The sequence below is a fragment of the Anolis carolinensis genome, chromosome 2 (genome assembly GCF_035594765.1).
Source record: "Anolis carolinensis isolate JA03-04 chromosome 2, rAnoCar3.1.pri, whole genome shotgun sequence".
NCBI classification, from domain to species: domain Eukaryota; kingdom Metazoa; phylum Chordata; class Lepidosauria; order Squamata; family Dactyloidae; genus Anolis; species Anolis carolinensis.
This window is the reverse complement of record NC_085842.1, coordinates 185,301,807-185,314,994: the sequence shown is the minus strand read 5'-3', so window position 1 is coordinate 185,314,994 and position 13,188 is coordinate 185,301,807. Positions and strand designations below refer to the sequence as shown.

Sequence of the window (13,188 nt, the reverse complement as noted above, 5' to 3'; positions counted from 1 at the left end):
GAAAATACACCCAGTCTTCCATCGCAGCTTGCTGAAAAAATATATGGGGACTTTAGACAAAATGGACCCATAGAGTTATTGTTTGATTTGTTTCAGGACTATGGTGAAAGAAGAACCGAAGAGGAGGACGAAGAAAACGGGGGCGCCATGTCATGCAGCCAGATCCCAGGGCTGAATTTCCAAGCCCTGAATCTGACTTCATAACATAAACATACGAGCACCTGGCGGGAGAAGATAAAATGAGTCTGGGAACTCAGGGGTGAAAGTATAAACAATTATAATTGCTGTAGTGTGGGGGGGATAGAAACCTTGGTGGAAATGTGATCCAGAAGGTGGGGTTTGATGATGATATTTGCGTATGATATTACGTTGCATCAGAAGTGATAAAATTAGATGTATGTAAACATTAGGTCATTCTCGACTTTTCCAAAGTCATGTATTCTTCAATAAAGATTGTGTTTGAGAGCAGCTGTCTTTGATCTGCGTTCAGACTGGTCCTTTGAAGTAAGCCTGACACTAGATATTGGAAAACCTCAGAGGTACCTCCCTTAGCAGAACTGGAACAATATATTATAGAGTTGCTGATGATGGACAAAATAATGATACACTTAAGAGGAGAACCTTAGAGAATTTTGTTAATGAATGGCAACCAATGATCCAACATCTCAATGTAAAATTAATCTAAAAATGTACATAGAGGAAGCTAATAGACTGAAGGCAGGGAGGAAACGGATATTAATTTGGAACTTATAATATTTTTATATGTACTATTCAAATAGAAGACTGTGACCCCTTATTGAAAATATATTGTCTGAGAAATGATTATGAAAGACTAATAGATGAAAGTATTGCACTGTGTGCAACAAACACTTGCAATGTATGTATATTTGAATGAATGAAAATAAATAAACATTATATATTAAAAAAAAGGTTCCCTATATTGGGAGAAAGATAGGATAAAAATAAATAAATACAAAAATACAAAAAAAAAGTGTTTTAAGTACTTTAAACCCACAGCAAATTGTGACAAAGGGGGGGAGGGGGGGCTTTTTTCCCTAAAAACTTGAATTTTAGTTCATGATAAAGGGGAAGCACAATGAGGATATTAAATATAGTGGACACTTGATATCTGCTAGCATTTGGTTCCAGGACCCTCTGGTCAACAACATCCATGGATGCTCAAGTCACATTGTATACAATGGTGTAGTAAAAAGGTATCCCTTATATAAAACACCAAAATCAAGGTTTCAGGGTTGTTGTATGTCTTTCGGGCTGTGTGGCCATGTTCCAGAAGTATTCTCTCCTGACGTTTCGCCCACATCTATGGCAGGCATCCTCAGAGGTTGTGAGGTATGGATAAATAAAGGTTTGTTTTGGTGAGTTTAAAAAATATTTCAATGGATATAGAAGGCCAACTATAACATAAAAAGGCATGAGAGGGAAATCTGTTTATTTTGCAATGCAATAAATGCATTCCACAGGGTGCCATTATATCCCCAATGCTTTTTAGTATTTACATGAAACTGCTGGGAGAGATCATCCAGAGGCAGGGTGCTATCAGTATGCTGGTGATATCCAAATATAGTTATCCATGTCTTCAAAAAAGGTTTTAGCTAAGGATAGCATGTCTCTTCTGAACAAATAAAATAATAATAATAATAATAAAACTTTATTTATATACCGCCCTATCTCCCAAAAGGGTCTCAGGGCCATTTACAACAATAATACACAACATACAGTACATAGCAATATAAATACACATTATTACACAAAATAAAATTTTACACTAAAAATGACAATCACAACAGCTTCCAATCAGGGGGCGAGGATCAATAATCCCATAGATTAACATAGTCCATATCAGGAGAAGATGAGACTGTGCAGTATATTTCGGGTCAAAGTCAGTGGGATAACCAGGATGGATTCATTCAAACACCTGCTGAAACCACCAGGTTTTGAGCTCCTTATGGAAGGTATGCAGAGTAGGGGCCAACCTATTCTCCTTAGGGAGGGCATTCCAGAGCCGGGATGCCACTATCGAGAAGGCCCAGTCTTTCGTCCCCACCAACCTCGCTAGGGATGGCGGCAGGAGCAAGAGAAAGGCCTCCTCAGCAGATCTCAAGGACCGCACTGGTTCATAGGGGGAGATGCGATCACGGAAATAGGCAGGGCCCGAGCCATATAGGGCTTATAGGTCAAGACCTGCACCTTGAATTGGGCCCGGCAAGTTATCGGCAGCCTAATAGTGCTTTATTGCTTTAATAGTGGTGTTGTGCGCTCCCTATAACCAGCCCCAGATAGAAACCTGGTTGGCGACCCTTGAACCAGCTGGAATTTCTGGACCATCTTCACGGGCAGCCCCACGTAGAGAGCATTGCAGTAATCCAGTCTGGATGTAACCATGGCATAGACCACTGTGGCCAAGTCAGACTTCTCGCTGTATGGTCGCAGCTGACGCACACGCTTTAATTGTGCAAAGGTCCTTCCGGTCACCGCCGACACCTGGGCTTCAAGTTGGGATCCCAAGCTGCGGATCTGTGCCCTCAGGGGGAGTGCAACCCCGTCGAGCACAGGTTGCCACCCAATACCCCAATTAGTCCCACAACTGACCAGAAGGGCCTCTGTCTTGTCTGGATTAATCTTCAACTTGTTAGCCCTCATCCAGTCCATCACAGCTGCCAGGCACTGGTTTAGGGTCTGGACGGCTTCCTTGGAATTCGGTGGAAAATAGTAGAGTTGGGTGTCATCTGTGTAGAGATGGTACCGAACTCCAAAACCCCAGATGACCTTGCCCAGCGGCTTCATGTAAATATTGAAAAGCATGGAGGATAAGATGGAACCTTGTGGGACCCCACAAGTCAAAGGCCAGGGATCCGAGCAAGTATCCCCCAGCTTCACCATCTGGGTGCGGTCCCTCAGGAAGGAGCGGACCCACTGCAACACAATGCCCCCAAGACCCATTCCCAAGAGTCGCCCCATCAAACGCCCCATCGATGGTATCGAACGCTGCTGAGATGTCTGAACAAATGCCTGAAGGAGGTAATGGGCTGGATGAGGAAAAACAAATTGAAACTGAATCCAGACAAGACAGAGGTCCTAATCAGAGGCCATCAAGGGTCCTAATCTGGAGATGGAGGTGTGTCAACAAGTCCTGGATGGGGCAACACTCCCCTGAAAGACTGTGTTCGCAACTTGGGACAAGGGCTCCTGGATCCATCTCTCCAAATGTCAGCCCAGGGAGCTGTGACAGGAGTGCTATTATGGCATCCTTTCAAACATTTATACATGGCTATCTGGATTCCTTTCACAGTTCTCTTCTGCAAACTAAACTAAACTAAGATAACTACAAGGGCTATCCAGAAAGTACATTACGTTTTGGAATTAAAAATGAACAAAGTATAGTAGAAAGCATTTACCATATGCAGTTGAAAGCCACACCCAAATACCACTTCTCAACATAGTCGCCATTCAAATCTAGGCACTTATCACAGCGATAAATGAGCTTGGAAACTCCTTCCCCACTATTCTGCCGCCTCCGTCCTCTGTCCTGAGATGTGGTATTTGGGTGTGGCTTTCAACTGCATATGGTAAATGTTTACTCCTAAACTTTTTAATTCCAAAACGTAATGTACTTTCTGGATAACCCTTGTATATTAACTAAAATTACATTATAGTGAATTGGTATCATAAGTAATGCAAATATTATATTGAAATATTCATATTTAATAAAGATATAACTCTCATTTAGAGAGTTAAGAATAGCTTTGTTGAGATCATACACAGATCCAATAAGTGAACTGCTTTCTCAAACAACTTACTTGTACAAGTATTGGGACACAAGAGGCTGAATGAAAGCACTTCAGGAACAGGAAGAAGAAGGTTTTGTGGTGCATGTGAAGAATATTGCTTAGTCTGATCAGTTCACCAGCCACATTCAACTTTCCCTGCTGCTTACACCGAGGCCTAAACAAAAGAAGAATCCTTGAAGATCAAACAAAAATCAGTGTAAAGACAGGCTGCTAACTTCTAACTCGGGTTCTTTAAGTGGTCATCTATGAATTCATTCAATTGGGTTTTGGCATTGGCCTAGTAGTTCTCTCCAGAGATTTCTACAGTTTACTAAGCAATGGGATTTTGGGCTTCTTGACCGTAAGAGCTGTTCAGCAGTGGAACTCTCTGCCTCAGAGTGTACTGGAGGTTCCTGCTCTGGAGGCTTTTAAAGGGAGGCTGGATGGCCATCTGTTGGGGGTGCTTTGGTTGTGCTTTTCCTGCATGGCAGGGGTTTGGACTGGATGGTCCACTTGGTTTCTTCCAACTCTATGATTCATGATCTTTGGCAGGAATTTTGCCCCTCACTGTAGCTGCTTCAGTGCACCTCAGCGTCTCTCAGTTCCTTGTCCATCACAGATGTGGAAACAGTGGAAAAGAAAGAGGAGTAAGGGTGCGTTAACTCACAGATTCCATAAATGTCAGTTACTTAGATGAAGAGCAGCAATTGGTGAACACCCTTTGGGTTCAGTTAGTCAACCAATTAAACTCCACATAACAGTACCCATGACATGTTTTTTGGAAAGCCCAAGTTGATTTTTACTGATCACAGCATGTCTTTCTAGGTGCTTACAGACAGTTTAATTATCTACTCTAAAATCTTTCCTGTTATTGATATCCGGCTGGGCAGTAATTATTCAGGCAATTTTTTTCTCTTTTAGAGATATTTGTCTTCTTCCCATCTACTGAGACTACTCCTGCTCTCCCGGAATTCTCAACAATGATTGCAGGTGTTTCTGAAATTACTTCTACCAGTTCTTTTAATACACTAGGATCTAGGTCATTTGGCCATGGAGGGGTGAATTCATTTACAGCAGAAGTGTAAAATGCATTTTCATTGAGGCCACATCAGCCTGATGGTTGCCCTCAAAGGGTCTTTGAATCCATGGACAGAGAGGACCAAATATAATTATTTTACACAGTGGTCGGTGCTCTTTAATTTTTACCTAATTTGCGTCCCCAGGTGTTATTGAACAACTCCCATCACTTTTGATTATCAGCCACGTCGACTGGGGATAATGGGATTGCAACCAAACAGCATGTGGGGCTTTGAGGTTGAGGAAAGTTTAAAGGTTAAATGATATCACACGCCTTGGATCAAAATTCAAAACTGTCACGATGAATCAGAATGAACTGCAGCCTTCCAGATGTTACTATATCCTAACTCCCATCAGCACTAATGATGAGGAATACAGGAGTGGTAGTCCAGTATCTACAGGGACCATAAAATGGCACGGTGGGCTGGATCTGGCCAATGAGTCTTGAGCTTGACACATGTGCTTTAGAGTATTTGGATATTCTGTTGCTATCTCTTTACCTATTGCATGCTACATTTCCCGTACAGCATCATCTGCTCCATTAAGAGGTCCTTGTGGTGTCTTCCAACTCAATGATTCTATGAAGAAAAGCTACTGAGGAGAAAGTTCCCAAAATATAGCCAGTGTAGCAGGTGAAAAGAAATTGAGGAGAAAAACTGAAGCAGTCACAGTGAAAGGGTGGGCCTAGAGTTCCCACTAAAGATTGTTCAACTATAGGATGTTCCAGAGAAAGCTATTGCGCAAGCACCCAAACACAATGGTTGACACAAAAAGACCCTTAAGAGGAAGATTCCATGTATAATAACAACCACTGTCTGGAAACTTTCAGGAACCAAGAAGGCATGAGAGCAACAGCCTACCCAAATCGTTACTATTCCCAGTACAGTAGAGTCTCACTTATCCAACATAAACGGGCTGGCAGAACGTTGGATAAGCGAATATGTTGGATAATAAGGAGAGATTAAGAAAAAGCCTATTAAACATCAAAATAGGTTACGATTTTACAAGTTAAGCACCAAAACATCATGTTATACAACAAATTTGACAGAAAAAGTAGTTCAATATGCAGTAATGCTATGTAGTAATTACTGTATTTACGAATTTAGCACCAAAATATCACGATATATTGAAAACATTGAAAAAATGCGTTGGATAATCCAGAACGTTAGATAAGTGAGCGTTGGATAAGTGAGACTCTACTGTATTTAAATTCCAAGGTACAGCGCCTCAGAATATGTATTTCCACTTAGGCACAATGGCTAATGACTTTGTTTCACTTCCATAAATGTGTCAAATCAATCTTCAGTAAAGTGAAACAAAGGAAACAAAGTTTAAACATTTTTGGTTTTACATTAGTTGAAATGAACCCAATACTAATACTAAAATTAAAGCATGTTACAATAGTGACAAAAACTGAACTCTTACCTATCGTTGAGCAGTTGTGCAGCTGATCCCGGATAGAAGACAGGGACAATTGTAATAGTCTTCTCTGGGCCAGGTATAACTGGGATAGGATCCTCCAGAATTTCCACATATTGCTCCCTTTGGGGAATGAAGGCCCAACTGGGAAACAGTAACAAACATCCCAGCCAATCAAGCTTGAAATGCAGGAGCTAAACCAAATGACAGAGCAGATAAATCATTTGATACACCCAATCTTTGAAATTGGGATTTCTACCTGTGTCTAAGCACTAAACTCTGATTTTTCTATTGTCTACTACTGCTTTGTATAAATGGCTTTCAAGAAAGTTGGCTTATAGCAATCAATGGTGTCCAACAGTTATCCTGTTAAAAGTTTACTCAAAATCAGGAAGTTACTCCATATAAAGCTTCTGTAGTCAAAGGGATAATTAAACTGATCTGGATCAATATTGATGTCATTATCAATTAATTCCACTTAATTCAACCCCTGCCATTCAATAGTGCAGTACAGAAGAAGGGGCAGGTTTGTTTTCGGCTGCCCTGGAGACTAGGACTGGGGGCAATGGGTTCATTTTACAGGAAAAAGATTCCACCTGAACCTTAGGAATAACTTCTTGACAGTAAGACAGTGGAACTCTGCCTCAGAGTGTAGTGGAAGCTCCTTCCTTGGAGGCTTTTAAACAGAAGCTGTATGGCCATCTGTTGGGGGTACTTTGATTGTGCTTTTCCTGCATGGCAGAATAGGGTTGGACTGGATGGCCCATATGATCTCTTCCAACTCTATGATTCTACATACACTCATCTTATCTAAATATAAATTTAATAATAATCAAGAATCAGCATGGGAATTTTATCTGTCACTAATAAGTATGGGGAATCTTAATGTATGGGATCTTCATGAAGAATTAATTGATATTAGCTAGCATCTAAATATCCTAAACAAGGACTGTTGCGGTACATAAACTAAGGGAGATTTTTAAGGTCCACAACTTCCTCGGCCAAGAATTCCACCATTCTTCCTTAGTAATCTTGGAAAAGGAAAGTATTTTTAGGTCCTACCTCACAGGGCAATATGCCAGTGTTATCTTGCACATACAAACTGCCATCCGCCTGTCTGTCTTTCTCCCCAGGTCTTTCGTTTGTTAAGTAGCCGAAGAGGATCAAGTGCATCTGTTGCAAAACCCTCTGGTTTGGCAAAAGGCCTTCATTCTCATGAACCCATTTATTGAACTTTTCAGAGCTCCATGTAAGAAGGCTACAGCAAGGCTCACGTTGTTGGGACTGTAGGTCAGAGATGGAGATGAGGCTGGAAAAAGAATTGTTGATTTAGTGGACATATAATAAAGAGGCATATTTCCCTTTTAGAAATGGACTAAGGAACCCCAGAGGGGTGAGAGGCCTCAGATATGATCCCTTTTTCTAGGAACCAGCAAAGGCACAAGGACCAAAGCAATAATTATGTCATCTTTGTGATGATGCCTCAGAGAGACATTTTTGAAATGCAGAAGGAAGCTACAGGGCCGTTCTGTCGGTGAAGCAACTTTTTTTTGCTAGTCAGGATTTCCTTTTTGGCCTATAGCCCCCCCCCCCCCCCCCCAGTCACACACATTACACTATAAAGCAGAGCTTTCCAAACTTTTCATGTTGGTGACACGCTTTTTTGACATGCATTCTTTTGTGACACAGTAATTCAGTTTTACCTGCAAACCGGGGATTAGACCAACTCCTTATAAGAGTTTCATACACTACATATAGATTTCATACAATATATATAGATTATACATATACAATATATATATTGCATATATACAAAAGATTGTATGGAGTGATGAAGCTTCATTCATATTAAATATCCATTACAGTAGCATCAAAAAAGAATGTTCCAATTAATCCTCTTAGAATCATACACAGAGTTGGAAGAGATCTCGTGGGCCATCCAATCCAACTCCCTGCCAAGAAGCAGGAAAACTGCATTATATATATATAGTGTGTGTGTGTGTGTATGCACATCTTGATAAGCCGCACCACACTGTAAATCCTGGTAATTAACATGATGTTCCACCTAACATGTAGGTTATCAAGTTTCCAGTTGGTGCAACTGTGGTGATTAATTGAACCATTTAACTCTAAAATAGCCTCCTTTCTGTTGAAATTATCCACATTCTTTTGGATTTCAATGGCTTCTCTGTGCAGTCTGACATAGTGGTTGTCGGAGTGGTCCAGCATTTCTGTGTTCTCAAATAATATGCTATGTCCAGGTTGGTTCATCAAGTGCTCATCTATAGCTGACTTCTTTGGTTGAATTAGTCTCTGCAGTGTCCTTCATGTTCTTCATGTTGATCCCTATGCATATTTATCCACAGCGGCATGGTATATGGTAACCTCCCACAGTAGTGAGAGGATCTCTCTTATCCTTTGCTAAATGTAGCATTTGTTGGCTTTTCCTGGTAGGTCTGTAGATTGTTTGTAGGTTGCGTTTTCATTAGTTTCTCTATGCAGTCAGTGGTTCCCTTGAACATGAAAGACACTGCAGACTAATTCAGTCAGAGAAGTCAAATATAGCAGAGCACTTCAAAGTGGTATCATCTGCATGTCTGAGGTTGTTAATGTTTCTTCCAGCAATTTTAACTCCAGCCTTGGATTCATCAAGCCCCACATGTCGCATGATGTGTTCTGCATACAAGTTGAATAGGTAGAGTGAGAGGATAGCCCTGCCATACTCCTTTCCCAATCTTGAATCAGTCTGTTGTTCCGTAGTCTGTTCTTACTGTGGCTACTTGGTCGTTGTACAGATTCCTCAGGAGACAGGCAAGGTGACTTGGTATCCCCATACCACCAAGAACTTGCCACAATTTATTATGATCCACAGTCAAAGGCTTTAGAATAGTCAATAAAACAGACAGATGTTTTTTCTGAAACTCCCTGCCTTCCTCCATTATCCAGCAGATATTGGCCATTTGGTCTCTCGTTCCTCTGCCTTTTCTAAACTCAGCTTGTACATCTGGCAACTCTCACTCCATGGGGCCGGGCTATGGCGCAGCTGGCTAGTAACCAGCTGCAATAAATCACTACTGACCGAGAGGTCATGAGTTCGAAGCCTGGGTCGGGTTAAGCTTCCAACTATTAAATAGCCTGGCTTGCTGTTTACCTAAGCAGCCCGAAAGACAGTTGCATCTGTCAAGTTGGAAATTTAGGTAAGCTTTATGCGGAAGGCTAATTTAACTAATTTACAACACCATAAAACTGCCAGCTGCACACGGAAAGGAATGAGGAAGTACAGAACTCGGTGTCACTAGTGGACGGTGAAGCAACAGCTTCCCCTGTGGCCGGAATCGAGCATACCCTCAGGAAGCTGGAAATGTTAAATGCCTCTGTGTGTGTCTATACTGTATGTTACCTCTAGACTGGATTATTGCAATGCACTCTACGTGGGGCTGCCCTTGAAAACCGCCCGGAAAGTTCAACTAGTCCAGCGCTCGGCAGCCAGGTTACTAACTGGAGCTAATTACAGGGCGCGGTCCACCCCCCTGCTCAAAGAGCTCCATTGGCTGCCGTTTATTTTCTGAACCCAATTCAAGGTGCAGGTTATCAGCTATAAAGCCCTAAACGGTTCAGGACCCACCTACCTTTGTGACCGTATTTCCCCCTATGAACCTACACAGTCCCTCCATTCATCAGGGGAGGCCCTCCTCTCAATCCCACAACCCTCGAAATCGCGGTTGGTGGGGATGAGGGAGAGGGCCCTCTCCATAGTGGCCCCCCGACACTGGAACTCTCTCCCCAGGGAGATTAGGCAGGCCCCTACCCTCCTTATTTTCCGGAAGAGCCTGAAAACTTGGCTCGTCCAACAGGCTTTTGGTAACTGATTTCCTTAGTTTGGGATTGCCCTGTTTGTCTATTCTATTTTTATAGCATTTTTACTCCTTAGCCGTACATAGTCCTTAGGTGTATGCCTCCTCCAGCACCTTAATGGGACAATAGTCCCTGGTACCTACCTCTTTCTTAATTTGTACCGTACAAAACTATTTGCACTTTTCTGGCCCACTACCTCTTTTAGGAGCCAACCCAGGATTTTATCAAAGTGTGTTAATTGTTTATTGGTATATGTGATTTTATTTGCTTATGATTTGTTTTTATTGTTGAGTTTTATATTGTTTGTTGCCTGGGCTTGGCCCCATGTAAGCTGCCCAGAGTCCCCTCGGGGAGATGGGGTGGGGTATAAAAATAAAATAATAATAATTATTATGTTGTTTGTCTGATGGCATTGAATGTTTGCCATATATATGTGCATTGTAGTCCGCCCTGAGTCCCCTTCAGGGTGAGAAGGGCGGAATATAAATACTGTAAATAAATCTAATCTAAATCTAATCTACATCCATAATAAAAGCGAAAACCCGTATGTGTGTATGTGGCATGGGTGTCTGCTCACACAGACAGCCTCCAGCCTCCACAAACAGGCTACAGTTCCCAGGGCTCCGAATCCAGCCAAGTCACCCCTTTGCACTGGCATTGCGGTTACAGCGAGCTCCATGAACATGTAGTCCAAACCCTGCCAATGACCTTCCCAAGCACTACGGTCCACCACCCAAGGAATGCTTTCATTTGGGGACCATTTCATCCTAGATTTTGCTTTTTCTTCCACCACAGCCAGGCATCCCAGGGTTTTCCATTGGTGTGGAATTTGCATGACCCCGCCCACTGCCCTTCCCTTTCAAATCTGTCTGCATAACAAACACAGCAGAACCGAACAGCAACTAAACTTACTGAAGGAGTTTGGGGATTGACTGCACATGGTGGAAGTTGTAGTTCACCCTGCATCAAGTCACACCACTGTGACTCCTACTGGGAAATTTAGTGGAGTTGTAGTTCACCTACACCCAGAACACTATGAACCCAAACAATGATGGGTCTGGGCCAAACTGGCCATGCATACCTGAGATGCCTAGATTTGAATACTGGTGGGTTTTGGAGGGGAATTGCCCTAAACATTTGGGAGTAGTAGGTACTGGGATTTATAGTTCACATGCAATGAATGAGCACTTCTAACCCTACCGATGATACACCAGGACCACACTTGGCACACTGAACCTCATAACCAATACAATATATTGCAAAGTTTGGGGAAAAGGGAGTTATAGTTCACCTGCATCCACAGAAATAGAGCCCCCACGACTTACTTTACATCCAGCCGGTGTTGGGAGGGGGGATGGACTGTGTATGAAGGAACTTGCATATGGGAGTTGTAGTTCCCTGCACCAAGTGAACCCAGTTGACACTGGATCTACACTAAACTTCAAACACAGGCAAACAATTCCTTTCTCAAATGACCCGGGCACCGCCGGGTCCCCAAGCTAGTAATAAATAAATGTATTACTGGAGTCTGCCTTGCAGGATCTTGAGCATTACCTTACTGGCATGTGAAGTAAGCACCACTGTACGAAAGTTGGAGCATTCTTTAGCGTTTCCCTTTTTTGGTATGGGGATATAAATTGATTTTTTCCAATCTAATGGCCATATTTGCTGGCATATGGCATGCATTGACTTGACACTCGGTTTGTTACCCAGTCTCAAAAAGATGTATGTTGAAAAAGTGTGCCACCAACATGAAAAACTGATTTAGGGTGCCTGCCTACCACTTTAAATCCGGTAGCTGCCTCCTGCAGAATTCTGGGGTTTGTAGTTCAGGGAGGGGGGTCTTTGATATTCTCAGCCAGTGAGGTCCTGGGCCGTCTTAAACTACAAGCCCCAGAATTCTGCAGGAGGGAGGCAGCCATAGGATTTAAAGTAGTATGCCTGCTGCTTGAAGTGTAGTGCGAGAGACAGGGCAGGAAGCCTTCTTTCAGAACCCATCTCTTTCCAGCTCGCAGCGCAAGGGGCCACCCACCCGGCGGGACTTCTGCCTTACTTGTAGCCGCAGAGGAGGTCCCCGGGACTGTCCCGACCTAGGGCGCGGCCCAAGCACTGCCAGGCTGCCTCCGCAGGCTTCCCATCGAGGCCGAAGCCTGCCCGTGCCCAGTGCCGCTCCAGGGCCCGGAGGAAGGAACCTCCGCTGCGCCCACACTCAGGGGCAGAGGCCTCCCCCATGCGCGCCTCTTTCCAAAGCTTAGGCCCCGCCCCGCTGACGTCACCGCAACTGGGCAGGCCGGTAAAGGGGCGGGGCTTCTTTTCCCACTGTTTCCGGGATTCCATTGCATTGAGCCATGATAGTTAAAGTGGCAGAATCAGAGAGTTGGAAGAGACCCCAAGGGCCATCTAGTCCAACCCCCTGCCAGGCAGGAAAAACCACAATCAAAGCACCAACCACCCTCTGTTTAAAATGTTTGTATATTTGTATATTTTAAATGGTTATCCTGATGCTTTTATGTTAGACCACTTTGAGGCCCCTTCAGGGAAGCTAAAGCAGGGCATAAATAAATATAAATATTAGTATAATAATGAAAAGCCTCCAAAGAACCTTCTTCGAACAAGTTCCACAACACTCCGAGGCAGAGAGTTCCACACTTTAATTTTATAATTTTTTATTAAATTTTGAAAATAACAATAAAATCCACCTTAGTGGGTTAGGAAAGTATGGAGGGGAAGAAAGGGTGGGGGGTAGGGAGAGGGGGTAGAAAGTGAGGAGGAAAAGGGTAATAAGGGTGGAGGGGGGTCAGGGTCCTTGTTGATTCTTGACTTCCATTCTTCTCTATAAACTTGTCATAACTATTTGTATTATTTATGTTGTTGGTATCATTCTTTTTGTGTGTGTGTGTGTCAACAGTTGACACTTCTCCTTCGTGTTAAGGGCTTTATAACAATATTCTAACTTTTTCTTTCTTCATCCAGGCCTTTACCGGTGTCCAATCTATCCTTTTTTTTGGCTTATTTTGTGTGGTTGATAGCAAGAACTTTAGGTAGTCCA

General features: G+C 42.9%; 1 protein-coding gene across 2 annotated transcripts in view; it reads right to left on the bottom strand.

The window, feature by feature from the left end:
- Window positions 1-12,426, bottom strand: part of ctc1 (CST telomere replication complex component 1) — a 167,329-nt gene extending 154,903 nt beyond the window's left edge. Inside the window, exons 1-4 of one of the 2 annotated variants that reach the window (XM_062971309.1) lie at window positions 12,193-12,426; window positions 7,347-7,593; window positions 6,291-6,478; window positions 3,819-3,981 (exon numbers count right to left, since the gene is read on the bottom strand). In XM_062971309.1, coding sequence (XP_062827379.1) covers window positions 3,819-3,981; window positions 6,291-6,478; window positions 7,347-7,593; window positions 12,193-12,371 — 777 coding nt within the window. In that variant the 5' untranslated portion in view covers window positions 12,372-12,426. The remainder of the gene's footprint in view (window positions 1-3,818; window positions 3,982-6,290; window positions 6,479-7,346; window positions 7,594-12,192) is intronic. The other variant, XM_062971310.1, reaches the window with a different exon arrangement.
- Between the last annotated feature and the right edge of the window lie 762 nt (window positions 12,427-13,188).